This window comes from Lissotriton helveticus, chromosome 9, assembly GCF_964261635.1.
Source record: "Lissotriton helveticus chromosome 9, aLisHel1.1, whole genome shotgun sequence".
Lineage (NCBI taxonomy): Eukaryota > Metazoa > Chordata > Amphibia > Caudata > Salamandridae > Lissotriton > Lissotriton helveticus.
Genome location: NC_136070.1, coordinates 990,234,533 through 990,257,403, shown reverse-complemented (window position 1 = coordinate 990,257,403; position 22,871 = coordinate 990,234,533). Strand labels below are relative to the sequence as shown.

General features: G+C 45.5%; 1 protein-coding gene across 2 annotated transcripts; it reads right to left on the bottom strand.

Annotated features, from left to right (window-relative positions):
- Positions 1–953: 953 nt before the first annotated feature.
- CISH (cytokine inducible SH2 containing protein) lies at positions 954–20,495 on the bottom strand. 2 transcript variants are annotated; one of them, XM_078661297.1, is made up of 3 exons: positions 18,745–20,495; positions 11,072–11,310; positions 954–3,853 (listed from the first exon to the last, which is right to left on the bottom strand). In XM_078661297.1, the coding sequence occupies exons 1-3, from the start codon at positions 18,789–18,791 to the stop codon at positions 3,357–3,359; spliced, it is 783 nt and encodes a 260-aa protein (XP_078517423.1). In that variant the 5' UTR covers positions 18,792–20,495; the 3' UTR covers positions 954–3,356. The 2 variants fall into 2 exon arrangements, with proteins under 2 accessions (XP_078517423.1, XP_078517422.1); XM_078661296.1 differs by lacking the exon at positions 18,745–20,495 and adding an exon at positions 13,001–13,110.
- Positions 20,496–22,871: the final 2,376 nt, after the last annotated feature.

Below are 22,871 nucleotides of genomic sequence, written 5' to 3'. Positions count from 1 at the left end.
TTAAAACTCTCTAGCTCTTCTATTATACACGACTATACTCTAGTACCTAAACCTTCGTTCTTTTATTTTTACACCTACCTATACACCAGTATCTGCAGCTATACAATATTGCCTTCACCTCTACGTATCCCCAGCTACCTCTACCCTATATAGACCCTAGAATGTATTTTTTATTAACGGAGTTTCTACAGCCTGCGGTAGTGAGGACGGTGCTCTCCGTTTTGTTATGTTTTCTCTCCAAAATTCGGTAGACCAATTTTCAGTTGTTACCTTCACTTTAACATGTACAGCTGGCGGTTGCGCCCTAGTTAGTTTTGTGCTAAATAATTGCAATATGTATTACATGCATACACTCACTTCTGGGATAGTTCTTATTTAAAGTGGTCAGATACACGAGCTCTTCTTTCAACTACATACATTTGCAAAAATAAAATGAATAGATGCTGGGGGCGAGGGGGTTTCCTCGTGCCTGCTTAGACAAGTTATCTTTTACCAAGAGCAAAGGGGGCTACTATGAGGCGACCGATTTATGGCCCTTTTGCAGCGCTTAGAGTCCCCACCGATTTGCTTCACTGTTTTAAATGTTATTATTCAGGCACTAAGTTTGAGAAAGATATTCGCACAATGAATTAAATTAGGCGATGTAGAGGTTGTACGGTTTGTTTTTATCTGATGTTTAATGACATTTTATGTCTTTAAATATATTTTGCTCAGTATGTGAATTAAGAATGTATAATGAATTTAATTGGGACATGTGGGCTTTAAGATTTTATTTGATATTTGAATTGTTTTTTATTTCTTTTATATTCTTGATGCTTGCCAAATGTATTTTTTCTTATGAGCTTTTGTGGTCTATATCCGACCGAATAAAGTTCTATTTGAACTCTGACCTTTTTACTAAAACAACTTCTTAAAAAGCGGTACAACTATACCCAAATAACAACAGCACAATATTTCAATACAATTTCAGTTTTTATTTTTCTATATTTTTTTTTAGAAAAAAGAACAAACATATTTTCAAGTCACTTTCCTTCCTTGACCACTTTTTCTCGTGCTTGCATTCACTCTCCCCTCTTGGGGTGATGAGGGTAAGGGGTTGGAATGGGGAAGGGCTTCATTCACACTCCAGATGCAGGGGACGTCTCAAAGGAGTACCCTGCAGACTGGTAACAACCATCAAGCAGCCCCTACCCCGGCTCATTGAAAGGATTGGACAGCACCATCGAAGTACACTACACGGACTCCGCGGCGGCCTCCGGATGCGACCGTCGATCAGCAGCACCATCGAACAGTGTCCTCACCCCCACAGCAGCACATTCACACACTGAAGGACAGAAGAGCACCATTACACTTAGCCAACCTGGGCAACACCTTCACTTAGTGTCCCAGAACAGCAGGGTCAAACTGTCACTCTCTCTCACACCAGTCGCAGTGTATTGTATACTCCCACGAAGCGAGGCAGAGGGTATAAATATCATACATAACCCATCAGAGTTGGGTGAGGTACCCACAGGTTTTTAGGTCACACTGGGTGTCAAAAGGGTGTTTTGCGGTTGGTGCACAGCACGTATTGAGCTAGGATTGTTGTAAATTTGCTACGTCCCACATGGTGGGCAGTTGGTATATTGGCCCTGCAGGGAAGAGATACTGACTTTGCCTAGCCCATGTAGTACCAATTTGATATTTTCGGGTATTTGGGGGTCCTCGCCATCCCTGTGTAGCATGAGACAAAAAAATGTTCAGGTGGCTGATTTTTGTTGTTTGCATTGCTGTCCTTCTACATGTTCTTTTATGTTTTTGGAACTTGCCGTGCTCTTTGCCTATTGTGGCCAACCATTGGAGCATGCTGCTCTATTTCTTGTGTGGTCTGTCTAGGGGAACTTTGTGTCTTTTGTTGCAGGTCTTGGGGATTTGTTGTAATGTCTGCATATTTGTTGTTTGTCTGCTTGGCTTGTACTGTCTGTAATGCACCATATTCGGAAGCAGCCAGTTTGTAGAACTTGGTGTTCTATTTCTGTATGCATGTTCAGTAAATAGGACTACCATTCTTTCTCTGTCTGAGGTTTCTCTACATTATATAATGTTCATTCTGTTTTTTTAGTCTTTTCTAAGGGGCTTGGCCTGCTATCAGTTATCCTCTGCCTATTTGCCTTGCAGTAGGGTCTATGTCTTTGTTCAGGTCTGTTGGTTTTCCTGTGATGTTGTTCTGTTAATTATAGACAGTCCATAGAACTTAATTTGTTGTCTGTGGGAATCGGTCGGTAGGACTTTACATGATGCCTGCCTGTGGTGCTTTGCATTCTCTGGATCTGCTGTGGTGTGTCTGTGGACCTTGCTATGTTGTATGTGTTTCGTGTACGTCTGTGGGCCTGGCGTGTTCTATTAGTGATCATCTGACTGAAGGACTTGCCATTCTGCAGTGGCGTAGCAAGGGGGGGGATGGTCCCTCCCGGGCGGCACTAGTTTTGGGTGCAGAGCTCCACCCCCCTACCCCGCTCTTACCAGAGGCTGTCGCAGGGCAGCAGCCGCAGGAATCGGCGGAACCCACCTTCCCCCGCTCGTACATTCGGCCGCCAAGGGCGGCAAACGTAGGGGCCGCCACAGGCGGTTTAAGGCCTGGCTACGCAACTGCCTTTCTGTTTGTTGGTGCCTACTGTTATTTAAAAGGCTTGCCTGTCAGACTCCTCTTTTTGTTTCCTGAGGTGTTTAGTCTGGCGGATCACCTTTGCTGTTTGTCTGTTAATTGTAGCCTGTCTGTGGTGCAGTAGCGTGTGTGTGTGCTCTCAGTACAAGGATATGTCACATAAAATACACAGTTTGATGTGGCTTTCCCTATCCTAGTTTTGGAGCATAGGCAACATTTCACATCCTATTGAACAACCTTTCTATCTTCAACCCCGTAAAAATAGAACCAACAGTTTAGAAAAAACATAATAAATTGCAAACTATGAAATAAAAAGAATGACTTGGAAAATAAATAGAGTTTGATAGAATACAATCTGTGGTTGAGGAGCTGCGACGGAAGGTGCTTGGGTTCAAGTAGTGTGTGTGCATGTGATTTCCACGCAGCGCCTCCGCTCCCATGCCCTTTGTCCCAGCCTTCATCTTGTCCATAGCGCTTGGTACCCAAAGCCTGAAACCCCAAGTCCCTACCCATCTTTAGTGAGCAAACGGAATCAGGGGAGAAACGGCAGAATGAAGGCAGGTCCTTGCCGTGCCCCCCCAACCTTCCATAGTGAGTCTTGGGTGGAGATCAAGGAGCCCCATTCTTTTCTTCCTCTCGCTTGGCGGGTTGAACTGCTTTAAGCGGTTCTTTGGGACCAGCATTGTTGTTTTTGTGTCTGTTCTGACCATCCTCAGAGCTGGAAGGGATATCGCTGCAGGAATTCCACCATCCGCCTGGGCAGTGGTAGCTCTCCCGCTGCTGCTGGTGGCACACACTGGTTGATGCGCAGTCGGCAGAGGTGCTGGAGGCTGGAGGCCTTGTCCTTGCGTTTCAAAGGCTGGATGAGCTTTAGATGCACAGCCGCAGGCTCTTTGGGCACAGGTGGTGCCGAGGCAGGGGCTGGTGCATCACCACGATGTTCCGCTGTGCAAGACAAGACGTAATGCTGCACCAAGCTAACAACATCCGGGAAGGCGAGGATACGTGGCTTAGACAGGCAGTTGGTGTCCAATCGGAACTTGCTGTCTGAATACTCAATGCGGACATTGGTGGGACCACGGTTGGTCTTGACGGAAAGAGTGAAGAGGTAACTGGGATGGGTGCTATCCCTCACCAAGAAAGTCCCCTCTGGCATCTTCAAAAGCTGCTGCTTAGCTTCGCAGGCCGTGATGGAACCCCAGTACCAACCTGAAAAAAAAAGACCAGAAAAAAATTAGCATTACATTGAATTCACTATCTGATCAGTTAGTGTGTGCCTTGTGAAACACCTGTAAATGCCGGATCTAGCTCTTGCACTGCTTAACTGAATTAATTAAAACACAGGTAAGCCCCATGACTTGATGAAAGATCTCAGAGTATAGGTAGGAACAACAAGTAAGAAACTTCAAAATTAAAGAATCTTGCCCATAACTATTAGACTTCACAAGGATTTAATATTCAGACTTATGGCACGTTCTACTATGTCTAAAAACAGGGTTTGTTTTCCAGACATGGATGTGCGTCACAATATCAAGGAACAAAATATCATCCTGACATAATATTGCAACCAAAATATAAACTTTCACTATATAATGAGAACATGTCATGAGTTTGTAATATGTGAGGTTATAAGCTGTGCATGGCGAGGACGTCTGCTATAGTTACTTGAAAAAACTATAGATTTTCATTGGCTATTTTCAGTTTAAAATGTTACATTTGAACTGACATTTTCACCTAACTATGACGTCACTTTAACCTTGTCTTTTTAAGTGTATTTCTGGTTTTTTTTCCTGCAAAGTAAGATACTTTTACCACATCTAACTATAACGTCAATTTAACCTTTGTGTTTTTTCAATGAAATTAATATATATACAATATATTTAAACAAACAAATCCGCTGATCACCGTGCTTCCTCATGGGGGTGTCGCGTGGGGCCGGGCACGGTTCCCAGCAAAGCAGTGTCAGCAAGACTCCACTTATACAGAGTCACATGCACTCCGGTAGAAAGTGCAATCCAGATTATTAGTGGCGCTACAGACCCTGCAGTGCCTTTCAGCCACCTGGTCTTGTTATACAGTCACAATTGCCACTGTGTTGTTATAGTTCGAACCAGGGCTTACATTAAAAAACAAAAATAGGTAGCAGGGCCTTCCTCAGGAGTCACTGCAGTTTGCACCACCAGTTTGCTCTGACAGAGCTGCCAATGACAGAGTCACATGCACTCCGGTAGAAAGTGCAATCCAGATTATTAGTGGCGCTACAGACCCTGCAGCGCGTTTCAGCCACCTGGTCTTGTTATACAGTCACAATTGCCACTGTGTTGTTATAGTTCGAACCAGGGCTTACATTAAAAAACAAAAATACGCGAGAGGAGGACATTTGACCACAGTGACACTATTGGCCCGAAGCGGCGTCGCCCTGGTGGCGCTACACCTACTTACCTTTTTTTTTATTGCTTTCTATGCACGTGTGGTAGGGGGGGGTTGGGGGGTGTCCGGGGTTGGGGGGGTGGAGTTGTGGGATAGGGTGGGTCGCTGGGGAGCTTCTATACTGAGCCTATTTTTTGAGTCTGCTCCATCATTTGCTGCCTATGTAATTGCTGTTTTGATATTGTCGTGGTGTTCTTCGGTTGTGGAGATGCCACATTCTCAATGCTCATTTGCTCAATAAAATTGGTTGTGAAAAAAAAAAATATATATATATAGGTGCCAGGGCCTTCCTCAGGAGTCACTGCAGTTTGCACCACCAGTTTGCTCTGACAGAGCTGCCAATGACATTGCATACACAACTACAAACCATCATACTCTTAAAAGTGACAATTTCAGGCACCCAAAGCTATAAAAACGCCCTGAGTGGTAGGTATTAGTAATATTTACTTGTGTATTTCATTAATAAACAGCTGTTGTCCTTAACTCTAAATTCTACTAACAGTGCTGCCATGTGCAGACTGTCATAAGTACTGGTGCTGACATTTAAGTGCCGGTGCCAAGCACCGAAACCAGCAGCTCATAATAAGCACTGGTTAGAATCTAGTTACCATAGGAAATTGATTGTTGGGATTGCTAATAACTGTTGCACTGTTTTCACAAATCTTCACGAACGTTTCCCAAAAAAAGAAAGAAACAGTTCATCCACCTCCGTCCCTTCCTTGAAAAATTTGGGGTGATCCATCAAGCAGGGGTCAATATTTAAAGGGGGTCCCAAACCGCGATTTTCCCATGTTTTTTCTATAGGCTATTTTAGACACTGCTAGAGCCAAACAAACTGAATGGAATTACTTCAAATTCGGCAAACCTTACATCTATATGCAGAAAGCATGCTTTTTGGAATCTGTTGTAAATCTGTTTAGTAGTTTTTGAGAAATTAATGTTCACAATGTATAGATATGTGGACAGTTCCATTCGCTGAACTCTTGGAAAAGTCCTGGAGGCACACAAATTCAAATAATAGAGCGACCTGATTGGCAGAGGCGATTATTTTTTCCATCCGCTGCCTCGCGGTGGTGAGAGCAAGAAGCTCCTGTGAGTCTCACAGGTGCTCATGCTCTGATTGTACTGGCTGCAACATGAAGAGCGATATGTTGAAACTGCCAGTATAGGACATGGGGACTCAGTGCCAGTGTCCCAAAAATTATTTTTAAAGAATAAGGTAAATGTTGTAGGGCTTGGGTACTCTAGACCCTCTAGACCTTGTGGTGGTGTCCCAGAGGGTCCACCGAAAGCCAAATTTCAAAAAAACTTATTTGGGGCTGCTGTGATCTTGCAAGATTTTTGCGGGACCCAGCACAACCCCATCTCCCACAAAAGTTCCAAAGAAGCACAGCGGTCACGCTGGATCCCATTAATGCATTAAAAAAATTAATAAAGAGGGGGTTGGTGCCTGTGGGCCGCAGACGGACCCTTGGCCCTGCGGTTAAATACATATTGTGGACAGCCAACGTCCATGTGTGGTGGGTACCAAAGGGGGTTGGCCTGGCCGTAGGCCTGCACCATGGGCAATACACGCCGTGCATAGAGGAAAGGCATGTGTGGTGTGGGATTGCATGCCCCTGGGGGGGGGGTTAGGGTAAGGCCAGGCACTGCACACAACCCCAATCTGCAGCTAGCCTTTGGCTGTGTATGGTGGGGATTCCCATACTTACGTCTGCTAATAAAATATCACTTTGCGTTAAAAACCTCCTAGAAATTTACTGAAAAAAACAGAGGCTATAGTGATATTAGGTATGGTAATAATATCTTACTATACATTAAAAAAAAATTTTTAATGTACTGAAAAATATAGAGGCTACAGTGATATTAGGTATGGTAAGCTTACTTTACATGAAAACAAACTTTAAAAATTCACGGAAAAAAAACAAAGGTCAATGTGACATTACAAGTAGGTGGCTATGTCAGTATAAACATAAAATGTTAACTAAAAAATAAAACATAACAATTCAATTCAAGTTATAATTAACAGAGGTAATTATAACTCTTGCCTTCGTTAAGCACTGCTTATGACCTTACATACTACATCACGGATGACATGTTGTATGACATCACTGATGACGACACTATGCATGGTGGGGGAGCGAGTTATAGTTACTTACGTTCATTTTGTTTAAAATATTTTATTTAAACTGATATTTTCACCAAACTATAATCTCATGTTACACGTTGTTCACATATATATATTCTGGACATATGTTTTGGAGAACGACACTTAATCCTCAATGTGGTGGTAGAACACCCTCTCGTTTGTGAAATGTTGTTCTGTCTGCTGGATTGCAGATTTCACTCACAGGTGTGAACGTCATCAAAAGAGTGAGGCTGACTAATTTGAGATGACTTTCCACTGGCCAAGGGTGGCTATGGAAAAGTCTAAAGACACGAGTTCCTTGTCTGGAAGTCAGTGGTACTGTTTTGCTTGGTCATGACTGCTTCTTCAGTGTCATATAGCAATGTCAAGTTCAGTTTCTTGATTCAGTTTAAACCAATTAACGTAAAGTGATAACCTGTTATAATTATAGATTTTACCAATTAATGTAAAAGGACAACCTTTCGTAATTATAGATTTTGTAGACGATTCACAAAAGCATTTATGAGCATGTAAAGTATTGCTACAGAAGATCGTTTTTACATCCTCTTATATGCCATTGTGAATTGGTACCGACACACCCAAGCACCCAATGATAAAAGTGCAAAAAGGGCACAGACCGTTCTATTTGTACTAACTGCATGTGGCTAGTCCCTGAATAGTCTTGTTTTATAACATTTTGCCAATGAATAATTTGTAAAAAAAAAAAAAAAAAAAAAAAAAGAAGTGCTGGGGCTCTAGTCTGGAGGCAGCTTGCACAGACCATTACTCCTGTTGGTGCCACCTAAAACAGAACCAACTACTAATTATGGGAGTGGGGAGAGGTTGTGAGGTAAAGTCGGCTCAAGATCCTGTGATTCTGGGCCCTCACTGAATCTCCCCGCAAATGAATGTGTCTTAACTGGTGCTTATGAAAAGCGCCGGTGTTGATTATTAAGTGCCAGGTCAGCACAGGAAACCACCAGCTCAAATTAAGCAGTGCCTTTTGCAAGTAAAAATACACGAAACAACAGTTAAAAGAGCACTACATGAGTACTACTTTGCGTACTCAAAGAAACCTTTCTCTATAGGTCTGTTTATGCATTTGTCTATCATTTGGTACCCTACTATTGTATACAAAAACAGCCTGGTTATAAAGAACACATTGTAATCTTTATAAAGTTTGTTAAACAGGTATTATAATCTACTCCTAAGTGTGGCTCTGCTGAATGAGAGAAGTCAGAAAGTGCCTCACGTAAGCACGATCCATGGAGCTACTGGTTGGTACTCACCAGTTTGCTCGTTCTGTCATCATCAGCAACTTTCTTGACAGAAAAGACGTGTGGCCTAACTCTTAGGCTCATGTGAAGTGGTGAAAAATTAATAATAACGTGTTAATTATGGTGTCGTCTATCAAACGTCTAAGCCTCGTAATGTGAAAAGAAGTGAATAAATCTCCTGATTCAAAATTAGATGTGAACGACTATCCCCCAAGTTCTTCCTTTTAGTAGTATCCACACTCAGTTAAAACCATGGATGGTGCTTACGTGAGGCCCTTTCTGACTTCTCTCCCAATTTTTCTTTGGTGGGTGTGAGAATAGCTGTGGATGGTTGATAATTTTTTCATGAGGAACATTTATAGGTGGGAATGACTAGATAATTTAGCAAAGCCACACATAGGAGTGGATTATAATACCCGTTTCCCTGCATAGATGTATGGTACTCCTAAACCGGTAAAAGTAAGACGGCCGAGCGATCCGGTATCTCTCGCACATTCTAACCGACGACCGGAACAGGAAAAAAATACCCGTTTTAACAAACTTTCTAAAGACAATGTGTTTTTTATAACCAGGTTGTTTATGTATGAAATTTGTGAGTGGAGGTCTGTCTGGTTATATTCCCTCTGTTGCTCCTTAGTTTGATTGCTGATTGCTACCCTACTGTTGTAAGTTGATGTATGTATAATATATTGGGATGCCAATAAATTGTTTTTAAATAGTTTTTATTGAATGTCTGCTACTGCAGTGGTCAGGAACAGTTAGGGCTGCAAGATTCCATCACATGCTGCACCCGGAGCAATGGCCCACTTTTTCACAGGACATACAATGGGAAACATCTGAAATCCAACAATACAAATCTGATGCATTTTAAGATTTCCCAATGCTGTGTCCCCAGTAAGAGTTGTGCTCCAAATGGTTTCTATGGAAGCAAGATCCCTGCAGACACAAAATGGGAAATCTTCATCCATATGTTCTAGTCACACCACGTTTTTTTACCCTCACGGGTCTCTTAACAGAACACAGTATTTAAAATCCTTTCACTTTCACACCCTTTTCCGTATAGGGACTATTAGCAGACTTTGGTGATGTTTAAAGGGTTTATGAAACAACCCCTTTGTAATAAACCAGAGATCAAAGCATTCCATGCAACACAAAATGGCATGCCTGTTATGTACTGGTGCAGAATTGAAAAATCTTCAACAGCATGAAATAAGAGGGCTCAAAACATTTACGGGTGCATCCTCACTCCAAATGGTGCCGAAAACCAGCATTCTGGTTGATGTATTGTGTGCTTTTTGAGCCGTAAAGTGCAGGACAGAGAAAGGCAATGAAGCCAAGTCGACCTCAACTCAAGCAGTAGGACCACAGTGTGTAGAATACGTTTTGGAGAACGCCGTGTTAATTGTTTAGAAGTGCAAAATAGATGGCACCTGGGCTGCCCTTGAGAAAGCTTAAGACCAGCAATACCAGCATTTAATGCAAAGTGGACAGGGGTTTCTTGAAGCACTCCCTACTGTGCTAAAAGTCCTGCTTTCTTCCCAATTTTTTTCAAGGAATATTTGTGAGAGAAAAGAAGTTGACTTAACCCCTTCACGTAAAGTGCTGGGAACTAAGTAAAAAGGATTCCCTGTTATCCGCCATTTAGTAAAAAAAACTATGCCTTGAAGCTGAAAAGTGCATGTGTCATGGCTGTCTGTAAGAAAGTGGCATTGGGCCTCCCTGGAATTCATGCTACATTCTCTGTTTTCTATTGCAGGACCCATAGCTGCTGTGCATGGAGATGCAAAAGTGTAACAGAAAAGCTCAAACTCTCAAAATTCCACCAACAAGACTGGACGAGGAAACGCTGGCATAGGGAAAAGAATCTGCACTAGTCACATCTGGTTTTTACGTTTTACCAGGGCCTATAATTCAATCAGCTGAAAACACTCTTCCGTGCTTCAACATGTTACATATAAATATCCTGCAGCTGATGGTTTCATATCACTGCGCAAGCCCAACTGTCCGGGGGTGGTCAAGTGCACTTGCACTAAACACTTATAGATTCTAACCAAGGCCACTGGAATTATGCGGCAGGGAAGGGACAATTTATGCAGCAGGTTCTATTTAATTATGTGGCAAGCACAGGCAAATTATGTGGCATAAAATGACACATTTTGTGCTACTATTACTTCTTAATTTTGTCATTATTACACGTTAACGTGGTTTAGGTAAGGTTTCATCTCCTAAATTCCAGTTTAATGCTACCAGCAATACACAACAGATAGATGACCAGTCAATCTTTGCGAAGGATCTTCCCCCTGTGCTCCAACACACATTTCTGAGTTTTTTGTAAGTTTTGATACCTTTAAGATAGAAACATTTCTGCTAACATTTGCAAATTATGCATAAGTAGATGAATTATGTGGCAAATCCACAGGTATGCTCAAAACGCCTTGGCAGCAACATCTCATAATTCCAGTAACCATGATTATGCCCCTCCTTGTCACTGCTTCTTCACTGCATCCTTTTCAGGACATTCTTTCTGCCACCAATGAAAGCACAAGCAACAAAATTGCTTCCCAGCACTGTGTAAGCGCCTCAATGCCTCACCTGACTCCCTCAAGAAGGAGAATGTCTTGGCAATGCAGAGCAGATCTTCCTCCGGGTCGCGGGCCCGTGGGGTGGATGGAAGATGGCTGATCTCCAGGTGCGAGGTCACGAGGGCAGTGGGAGGGGTCTCTTCTTGGCAGGCCTCTATGGCCAGAGGTTGCATTATCTGTTCAGATAGGAGGGCAGGGAAGCTCGCCAACGACAGCCGTCCGATCTGCTCACCCACCAAAGGCTGAGACCTGCAGGGAGAGGTGGAGAGACAACGGTAGGTAAATAAAACACTCAATGAAAACATAAAGCAATAGAGTCCGTTCGAAATGTTGCATCTGCATCACATAATTCCACATTCAAAATGGCCGCTTTTGTGACCAATTATCATGATACAAGTAGAGACCAATAAGAGGAGACAACAGGATATTAGACAGCAGCCTGTGTATAGGAGAGTGTACAAGATGGAGAGACTGTGGCTTAGTGAGGGTATAACCCAGACAATAGGCCCAAAATGTTAGAGAAAAGGTGTTTGAAAGTAGTAAGTGTTTTGTGCCAGAGGACAGGTCAGGAGGCCCCTTCTACAGGTCAGGAGACCCCTTCTACAGGTCAGGAGGCCCCTTCTACAGGTCAGGGGCCCCTTCTACAGGTCAGGGGCCCCTTCTACAGGTCAGGAGGCCCCTTCTACAGGTCAGGGGCCCCTTCTACAGGTCAGGGGCCCCTTCTACAGGTCAGGGGGCCCCTTCTACAGGTCAGGGGGCCCCTTCTACAGTTAGTCGTGTGTGTCAATCACTGTCAGTGCAGGAATGTGTTTAATGGGGGGGGGGGAGTTCTAAGTGTCCGAAGGTTTGAATCAACAAAGGTGCCAGCAGGTGTACAGCTGCTTAAAAAAAGACGTAGCTGCAACACCCGCTGATCACACACGTCAGACTGAGACATGTAGACATCCCCAACATGTCCCAGATAAGTGGAGGGTGCTCAAGCCTGGCGAACCTACTACGGTAAAACCTGTGCTTTGAGCCTTCATGAACCCTGTCCTCACTCTCTCCTGAAATCCTAAAAAATGTGCGTGGCAGAGCGGTTCCCTTGGCGCGATCTCCATCTTGTAGGTCTTCGCCCTCCCCTTCCTACGGAGGGAAAGGCTGAGCGCCCTTTGTGCAGACCTCATCGCCGCGGTTTCAAAGCACTGCAGAAAGGTGGTGTCAGCTGGCGCAGAGAATCAAAGTCCACATTGATACCAGTGAGTTCACACTCCCAGCAGCTGTCCAGACACCGAAAGGATCCATCAGCTGACCTGGGATACGAAGCCCTACTCAGCTGCAATAGCAATTCCAAAGGTGCTCTGCTGATCGACCTTGGAATGATGAATGGCTGAGTAGGTCGTGTCAGTATTCAGACTCGTGGTTGGTAGGTCACACACAGATGAAAGCATTCTGAAGAAATGCCTTTCTGCGAACAGGCTCCTTTACCTATGGAACTGGTAAAGGGAAAATCATTATCCAGGAGCGTGATTAAAGCGTATCCCGTCCGCTTGGGAAATTTCGCGTGCAAAGGTATTTTGGCTCATTTTCCACCAATGTACTGAGCTGGGTAGGTTTTTGTTTGCACCGTTTTGGGGTTTCAGAAACGCCTCACCTCCATGCGAAGCACCGTAGGCAAACACGAAAACATAAATTGGCAAAATTGTGCAAACGATCAAAAATAACGGGTTGTCGTTTATTTTCGTTTCCACGTTTAGAAGAAGAAAAAAAAGCTCCGGCTCTGTATTCGACCCAAACCTGAACAGTACCTATAAGAGCTGTTTCAGCCACCCCAAACCGCTTCGACCTAAGGTCTCCATTCGAAATGAACGAGGGGCGCTTGATTCCTACGCGGCGTAAAGACAGCTTTTTCGCCCACCCCCATTTCCCTCGTGGGTTCGAGTCCACTGCCAGGACGCACAGAGAAGGTCTGGAGGCCTTTACCACAGGCTGGCTGTCGGCTTCCGTGCACGCTGCAGCGGGTGCTCCAGCCTGAGCCATCTTGCACGTCTGCTTCCTCTCTGAGCGGGGTGAAATGAGGTTATGAGAAACCCGAGCAAAACGGCGAAGCTCTCCAGTAATTCCACGCTCCGCCTTTCCCTCGCTTCGGGCTGTTCTCTCTCGAGTCTGCCCCCTCCTCCTCTTCTACACACGGACGTGGAATATTTGGTATGCTCCCTCCTTTACATCCGTGTCTCTTTGCCTTCTCAGACCTCGTGCCTTTCTCTGCCCTTCACATCTCTTTATTTCATCTCGCATTAATTGATGGATCTTTCCTTTTCTTCTCGGTGTTTCATGTCTAGCGGTATAATAAAACCGCAAATAAAACAAATACAGGTCCCATCGGGTATCAAACATGCATTCACTTCCGTAGCTGTCTGTTTTCCTTTTCCCTGTCTTGCAGACTCCAGATCTGTCTGCCTCGTTCCCTCCTTGTCCACATCCCCAAGCATTAGATGCATCTTTCTCCCTTGGCTTCCACACCGCCGCATATCATATGTGCTTTTTTTTAGCCCTGCTCACCCCTTACTTGCTTTTTCAAAATCCCCAGACCTCAGGTCTGTCTTTCTCTCTCTTCTGTGCCTTACCCACTTTCACACATCCCAGACACCTGGCCTTTCTTTCCCTCACTTGCCTCACATTTCTTCCTACCTTCGCCAGGCTGAAATCATGTATATTTCTCTCTGTCTCATTCTCTCCCTTCCACATCTGTAGATTTTAGAGCCTTGTTTACCTCCCCTCTTGTTGACCTCCCCTCTGTCTCTCTTCTCTACTTCCCTCGTGAACAGACCTCAGTGCTGTCTTTGGTTTCCCTCAGTACCTTCCATTTCTTTCTGCTGTTCCTAGACAGCACGTCTGACCTTGCTTAACTCCCTTTCTCTCCTTCCAGCAACATCCACAGACAACAATGTGTCCTTTATCACCCCCCCCATCTTCCTTTCCCACATCCCCAGACACCAGGTATGTCTTCCTCTCTTCAATGTGTTCCACATCCCCACATCCGAGACAGGTCTATCTTTGTTTTCTCTTTCTCTGCATCTTTCGTCTTCATCCTTTACCAGACATTGTTTTGTCTTGTTATCACCTCTCTGCCCCATTCTCTCCCCTTCCAAAGCCCCCACAGGACTGTCTATTTTATCTCCCCTCTGCTTCCTTCTCTCCCTCCCCCAATCCTCATACATCAAGGTTATCTTCCTCTCAAATCTGCCCTCTACTCTTCCCGCATCCCCAGACACCAGGTTTGCCTTTTTATCCCCTCTGTCTCCGTTTCCCCATCCTCAGACAGTGCGTGTTTCTTTGTCTCCCGACTCTTTCCCGCCTTTATCCCACTCCCAGATTTTTGGCATCTCACCATCCCCCCTGACTTTGTCTCCCTCTCATTCTCCATCAGGCAGACATTCCTTCTTCCCACAGACTCCACAACTCCCTGGCTCTGTCCCTTTCTCAATCCGCGAGACAGCAGGCATGTCTATTCATATTGCCGCCGTTTCCTTGCCTCTCCCTCTCAGTGTCTGTCGTGGACTGTGCTATGCGTCCCTCTAATCCAGACACTGTGCCCCCGGCCCCTCCCTGCTTTAATTTCTTAGACAGAAGAGCTGTCTGGGCCACCTTTCTCCCGTACCATCTGCTAGTCTGGTCCTCGGGGCATTGAGATGCCAGGTTACCTCTGAGCTCCTGAGACACCTGGGCAGTTCTGCTTGGGGACACGTTGCTGCTGCGCATGGCACTTTATGTGTTGCTTCTATGGAAGTGGCCGGACTGTTGTCCTGCTGGACCACTGTCGAGGGAGGGTGGGACAGGCCAGAACTACCCAACATTGCAAACTGGGGCCACCGCCCCAAAATGAAATGCAAGTGTGGGGAACATGAACAACTACACACATTCAGACACTACGTCAGCGTCAGCCCTGCATACATGCAACTAGCGATAGCAGATAGAAAGGTGTCACACACACACATACATCCTACCCGTGTGGGCTCCTGTTAATCTTACTAAAGCAATCACACGCATCCTGCGTGGCACAGACACATACAGCATGAAGTAATCCTTAAGAAGCGCGCACTGAGAGCGCCGCATCGGCTCCAACTCCGTGCACAGATGCAGCACAAAAGAGAAATACTCCTAGCGCTACCTGAATTACGCGTCCCAAACAGACACTGCGAAGGCATAGGCAGCCGACCCACACACCTGACACAAACTGGCAAGAAGATGCAACTGTAGCGGGCATGGACCAAAGCCGGTCCCGCTGCACCTCTCAGGGCGTTGCCCCTCTACCGAAGGCCGTTTAGTTTTCTTTCATGCCTAAATTACAAGTTATGGGCTAGAGGTGGGTTTTTGCAAGGTGTAGGGTCAGTCATGGATGAGGGAAGGGGGGGCTCACGGTGCAGTGGAAGCCACATGAAGTAGGGTGTGTCGATGCGGGCCTTGCACCGTCCAAACGTCGGCTATGGGCAAAGTGCGCCCAGTGACCTCCACTTCATCCCAAATCAAGGTGCATTCTGGTACTTGATGTTCTGCCTTTTCGACTACAAGCACACATATCGGGGTATATGTGATAAAGCAATGTATGTTAAAAAAAGTAATTTAAACAAGGGCATGACACAAAGGTACACTCAAGAGCTTTGATGAAGTACATGGACACATCAAAAGGGAAGGGGCCGGATGACATTTTAAAAAGGTATGTACAGGGCAAATAGTGCACTGAGGGTTTAGTCAGGTAGACATAGGGCGGGAGGTCTTTACACCCGAGAGAAAGTTCTTCATTACACAGGAAGGCATTTAAAGAGAGTTGCCCAGAGTAGGTCACACATGAAGTAAAGTTCCCCAATACACGTGAAGGAATATGAATCAGAGATTCTGAGAAATAAAGATTACACAAGAAGGCAGTACACCTGAAGGAAAGTTACCCATAAGAAAGGTTGCTCATTAAATTTACACATGAAGGAATGTGTTGCTCATAAAGAAAGGTTACACATGGGAAGTTACCTACAGAAAAAGGACACTCATTAAGAAGAGACGCCCACAGCGAAGGGGTTACCCATGGAGAAATGTTACACAGAAAGAAAGGTTAACCGTAGGGAAATGTTATACAGAAAGAAAGGGTACCCATGGGGAAACGTTACACAGAAAGGAGTTACTCTAAGAGACATATTACCCAGGAAGAAAAGATCACCTCAAATAAACGTTACACATGAAGGAAAGTTACCCTCAGAGAAATATTACACAAGAAGGAAAGTTAGACAGACATGAGAAAGGTCACAGCTGAAGGAAATGTACTCATAAAGGCTACACATGAAGGAAGGGTTTGCCCATACACAAAGGTTACACATGGAGAAATGTTCACAGAAAAGAAAGTTACCCATAAAGAAATATTACACGTGAAGGAAAGGTAACCTTAAAGAAAGGTGACACATAGAGAAATTTTCACATATAGGAAGGGATACCGTAAAGAAATGTTACACATGAAGGAACGTTATACATGAAGGAAAGTTACCCCTTAAGAAATGTTATGCATGAAAGAGAGTTACCCCTTAAGAAATGGTATACAATCCCCCTAAAGAAAGCTATATACACAGAGGAGAGATACTCACAGAGGTACACATGAAGGGATATCACCCATAGAAAAATATGAATTATGAAAGAAAGCTTCAAAGAAAGTTAAAATGCGAAATAGATTTACCCATAAAGAAATGTAAACCTTAAAAGATTTACCCATAAAGAAATGTAAAACTTGAAACAAAGTTACACAGGAGGGTGTGTTAAAAAGGTTGTAATGATTGGAACACACAAAGGAAGGCTACCCATAAACATGTTACACTTGAAAGAAAAGTTACCCACACACACGTGAAGTAACGTTACAAAGAAATAAGTTTAGCCCATGCAGCGAACATAGCTGTAACACAGGTGGACATATAGAAGAATCTGGTTACATAGAGAAAGGGGGTTACAGGGGAAGCGAGGTTCCATATGGAACCAGGGTGAACATGCTAGCATTATTCCAAGGAAGCAGGAATACAAATGAAGTGGAGGTGCTAATAAATAGGATTACATGTGAAATAGGGATACAGGAAAGCAGGGGTACCCACACATCTTGCTTTCTGGAACATCCCGGGGACACCGTGATGCATATAACGAGATGCACCTATAGCTGGGAGTTGGTGACCCATGTTTCCATGTGAATTATGGGATACATATAAAACAGGGAACACAACATCAGGGGCAACAGCCGAGGTGGCTTAAACGTGAAAGCTGCATATAAAACAGGAGTACACGGGAATCTGAGGACCGAGCAGGGGATGGGGACATAGGAGGCAAGAATACGCGTGGAGCAGGGAATACGATGTTCCCCTGAAGGAGCCAAGCACACAGCCTGGATACACAGAAGTGAGAGATCGCCTGGGGTCGTGTTATACATGAAACACGGGAGCAAAGGAAGCAAGGGTGCACTGCTACGGCGAAAGCACGACTGCATGTCAGCAACACTGAGAGACGGGAAGCACAGGGCTGGGGCAACATTACACGTGAAGCATGTTGCACGGGATGCAGGGTAACTGTGGAGCAGGGGTACACGCGGGGAAGATTTACAAGTGAGGCACGGCACATGTGAAGGAGGGCTACGCCTAAGGCAGAGCTGCACAAAAAGCATCAGGTATGGGAAGTGGGGTACTTGTGAAGATGGGGTACATGCAGGGTATTTAGAGGTTTTCTATAGCGCTAACAAGACCCGAAGGTATCAGAGCGCTTCACAGTAGAATCTTCACAGGGTAGAATTACAAGTGACGCAAAGAACCATGGGAAGCAGGGCACATGTGGAGGAGGGTTACACCTGAGGCAGAACTCCACCTAAAGCATCGGTCACGGGGAATGGGTACTTGCGGACAACGGGTAAACGCGGGGCAGAATGGCAAGTGAAGCAGAGACACATGGGAAGCACGGCACATGTGGAGGAGGGTTATACCGGAGGCAGAACTCCATATCAGTCACGGAGAATGGGTACTTGTGGGGATACGGAGTACATACGGGGCAGAATAACAAGAGAAGCACAGAAGCACGGCGCATGTTGAGGATGTTACACTTGAAGCAGAACTCAAAGTAAAGCATCAAGCACGGGAAAGGGGGTACTTGTGGGGAAGAGGTAAACGCGGGGCAGAATTATAAGTGAAGCACGGACACAAGGGAAGCAGGGCACATGTGGAGGAGGGTTACACCTGAGGCAGAACTCCGCGAAAAAGCATCCATCACGAGAAACGGGGTACTTGTGAGTAGAAGGGGTACACGAGGGCAGAATTACAAGGGAAGCACGGAGACACAGGAAGCACAGCACATGTGGTGGATGGTTACACTTGAAGCAGAACTCCAGGTAAAGCAAGAGGTAGACGGGGTAGACGCCGGGCAGAATAACAAGGAAAGCACGGCTCATGTGGAGGAGGGCTACACGTGTAGAAGAGTTAAAAGTGAAGCACGGAGACAGGGGAAGCACTGCACATGTGGGGGCATACCTAGGGCAGTATGAAAGGTAAATCAGGGGCATGGAGGCAGAGTAAGCGTGAGGGATGGGGGCCGGCTGCGGAAGATCACACGAGAAGCATGCGGACACTGAAAGCAAAGGTTCACCAGCAGCAGGTGCACCTAAGAGGCAGGCAGTGGCGGCCGAAGCCTACTTACCCTTGAAGGCAGAGAATCATATCCGACAAGGACCAGGAGAAAAGCATGAGAGCTTCGAAGTCACGGGTGGATCGCTGCTCCTCCGTCTTCTCTGCCGGGCGTCCGCTTCAGATCCCCCACGATGCTCTCAGGACCGCCGTGACTCCAAGTCTACGAAGCGACATATGGCCCAGCCAAGTCGGTCACAACGGCAAGTGCCCTCGGCAAAAACACGGCACCTTGGCGCCAAGAGTCTGCTGCCAAATCGGACACAAAGGAATTTCAGGGGGAACCCCCAGATACTCGCGTAACTTCAAAAACAAAAAACAAGATCAGTCCCGAAAATGAAGATAAAAACCGTTGCGGAGCGAGAAGTCATATACGTGAAGAGAAAGAAATAGACCGTAATCTCCACACAGTATTCTAAGTAAGCGTAGAATGCTGACGTGGGCTGGTCGTGCTCACTGCAGACCTCAAACTGGGAGTTATTTGTAATAAAAATGGGGTGAATATGAGAGGCAGCGAGAGAGAGAGAGAGCGCTGGGTCATGCGTCCGCCTCTGCTGCTGGCAGGGAAGGAATGCGTTGCCTGACGTTGAGCTCTTTGCTGCTCGCTGTGGGGATTTTTTTTATCTATTCCAGGAAGAAGCCGATTCCAGGAACCGCATTGTGTGTTCACATCACAGCTCTGGCATTAGTGGAGAAGAAAAACAAACATGTGCGTCGCACACACAGGCACACTTCCGTGGCTCAGACAAACAGGCAAAAAGACACACATTCTGCGGCATGTAACGTTTTACTAAAAAGTAATACATTAGGCACACAACTGAACGTTCAGAAAAAACACCAAGACTCTGAGCGTGCAATGCCTTCACACTTTCACCGGTCGCACTAAAGAACCACATACTATGTCCAGTTGCACAGGCAGACACACATGCAGAAGACAGACATGTAAAATGGGAAAATCTAAGAAAAAACACTTTTAAACAAAACGCTTCAAGGGAGATCCAAACAAATATAACGAAACAAGCAATAACGCATAGACGAGTGAAATAGAAAGGCCAACTAACACAGCAGTACACCAAAGCATACCTCAGACACGCGACACACAAACATACCAACACAATCACATCTACACACTCGCATATACATTAGCAACATTTGAAAGCTATTCTATAGAAACTTCGGAATGCGTACGACACTCACATTTGTACAAAGTTTAGAGTCACTTGTTTTACAGAGATGAAACGTGGATAAACTTGACTTGTTTAGTTTATCAGAGAACACCATTGACTTATAACCGCAACGTGCACCTGCAGAGACCTACTATTCGACAATACAGTACAATAAACAAAGTGATAAATACACATGTTCGATACATAAGTACAATCAAACTATAGACAAAATACACCGCACAGCTCAAATACACATACTAGGGCGATAAAAGCAGTAACCACACGCTGTTATAAATAGAAGCGCCTGCCTTCCTTTTATCTGCATAGCCTACATTAACACCGAGAAGCAGTGTGTGTGGAGGATGGGGAGGAAAGTGAAGTGAACCCCCAGGGTGTTCTTGTCTCTTTGCTGGGTAGAACAGGGAGGAGGGTGGCATGCTGACAGCAGAAAGAGGGCGGGGGGCGCTGTGACAGAAACAGTAGTAACGAAAGCGGTGGGCGCCGTGTGCTATTTTTCTTCCCTCGCCTTTCTCCGCACAGCCCATGGCTGTCGAGGCAGCCGAAGCGGGAGGGAGGAGGGTGCGACTGGGGCTGAGAGGAAATACCTTTGATAGATTTCCAAGAACTTTCCAGGAAAAGTGGGCGGGCCCGGACGCGCCGCGCCAATGGGCGGCGAGCTGGGTCCTTCCTGACGCAGGAGGAGGGACGGATGTGAGTCGCTGGGGCCTTCTGCGTCACGCGAGGTGCTGCGCACCGCCCCTTCCAGGCATTGAGAAAAACCGAGCGAGGACACGAAGACGCTCGGAATTCCAAATATAGCAAACGGCCGCGGGTGCGAACACATGCGCGAGAGCCAAGGAGACCGTCAGTGCAGTTTCCACATATAAAAAAAAAAAAAAAAATCAGATTTGAGCAACTGTAGATTTTTTTTCTGGAGGACCCCGGGGTGCGTATGAAATAAAAATGGTTAAATGTTATATCAGTTTATTTTGGCGCTCAGAGAAAGATTTAAAACTGTGTGGGTAGAGACACCTACCGTGGAAAATTAAATATAAAGTACATTTGTTGCTGCTCCGTGTAAACTGGGCGCGTGCCAGTCCTAGCCCTGGGGCAACACAAACAGGCCTGAACATTCAGAGTGCATTGCAGGGCAGGATTTGCAAAGTCACAAACAAGACTTTGGTAAACCATGGCTTAGCCAGGTCTGCTTCGTCATTATACATGAGTGGAAAATGAGGGTTCCTGGGGATTGGCAGACCGAAGTATGTCCACTCCTTGGGTGCTTCAGGCAGGCATTCTGTGTATGACCTAATTTGGGAACTGAGTGGAGCCTGCTGGTTCTCCAAAGTAGACTTGAGATCTGGCTATTCTCAATTTACTGGGGATGAGGAATCGCAGTATGTTATACCTTTTCATCACCGACATTGGTCTGAGAAGCTACAAGATGCTCAACTTCAGGTTATCAAGTGCTGCAGAGGTGCGGTGGGGCTACCAGCCTTCGTCAATGTAAGCAACATACTGGTGTATGATAAATCTTTGCAGAAGCATAACATGAGACTTGGATGTGTTCTCCTGTGGATACACGAGTCAAGGCTCACGCTACACCAGAGCAAATACAAATTCCTAAAACAGCAGATCAGCTTATTTAGATATACCGTTTCTGCAAAAGGGGTGACCCCGACCCCCTCAGATCCAGAAAAGATTTGTGACATAAAGGAAGCGTCTAAGAAATAAAGTGGGGAGGGTCACAAGGGGAATATTTAACGACCGCAGCACCTCTAGCCCCTACAAACACTAGAAAAAACATGAAAGAGGTGCCAGGTCCTCAAGAACTGATGGTGTGCCGTGTCAGAACTAGACCCGAGTGTCCATCAAACCACATATATGAAATAACACTGGGCTAAAAATTCCCATCAGCCCACCCATTGGCGGAATATCGTCATGTGGGATATAGTTCATAAATCCAGATCTCGTCCAGCACACCTGGTAGTGATACTGAGATGGATTTTGAAGCCGTATTATTAGACCACAGTGTTTTTCAAATGGTACTGATGGAGTGCAGTGCTTGTGAAAAAACTAGAGTGAAAATGGAGTGAGGATAAAATTGGCTCATAGGACAAAAAATGAGTTTAATATATATTGTCTTAGGGTCAAACTAAAACAACGCCAAATAGTTTAAAATAATAACTATTTCGTGGCGCAGTGCAGTGGGGTCGACATGTTTCAGCTTAAAATGGAACAACTGTCCAAGCTTTCTTCAGGACCAGATAGTAATAGCAACTGCAGATGTGAACAACAATGCTAGTAAAGTTGTACAGGTATATTGATTTGTCCTACCAGGAACTTGGAGCCCCAATGTTAGCTGGCAGGTATCTTATCATACGTTCTTTCCCAGCATTTCGTGGGAAGTTACCTCACCTCGCCCGGCACCCGCTCGGGAAGAAGGAGGCCCCGCTCTGTCCGTCGGTGCCTCAAGGCCAGCGTCCGAGTGGGAGTGGAGGTGGAGGGAAACACCAAGGACTTTGCCTAGTTAACTCTCAGCCCCGACAGAGCTCCAAAGTGTACCACCTCTCTGATGACCGAGGAAGGAAGCGTCCCCGCCATCCGATAGGTATGAATTTTTAAAGGGATGGTCAACTATTGTGGTAGTTTCATCAAGGACTTGACCACTCTGACTCACTGCTTCAGACCTCACCAAATCATCAGCCACTTGGATGTGGGGCAAAGAGTATGAATGGATATTCCAAGTTACCAAAGATGCCCTCTTAGCTGACATCACACTAGTTTATTTTGAGCACGTGAGAGGCAATCATAGCCGAGGATGCCAGCCCAAAAGTATTAGTCGGCGTGTTAATGCAACATCAGGAGTGTGGGGAATGGGCACCCGTGGCATATGTGAGACAAACATTGACCCCAACTGAACAGCGATACTTGCAAATAAAGCAATCACAATACAGTGGGAGTGCCAGCACTT

Coding starts and splice junctions, on each gene's coding strand:
- CISH (XM_078661296.1), bottom strand. CDS start 13,080: ATGGCTCAGGCTGGAGCACCCGCTGCAGCGTGCACGGAAGCCGACAGC. Junction 11,311..13,000: donor AAGGCCTCCAGACCTTCTCT/GTGCGTCCTGGC, acceptor CTCTCCCTGCAG/GTCTCAGCCTTTGGTGGGTG. Junction 3,854..11,071: donor CTCCTTCTTGAGGGAGTCAG/GTGAGGCATTGA, acceptor TTTTTTTTTCAG/GTTGGTACTGGGGTTCCATC.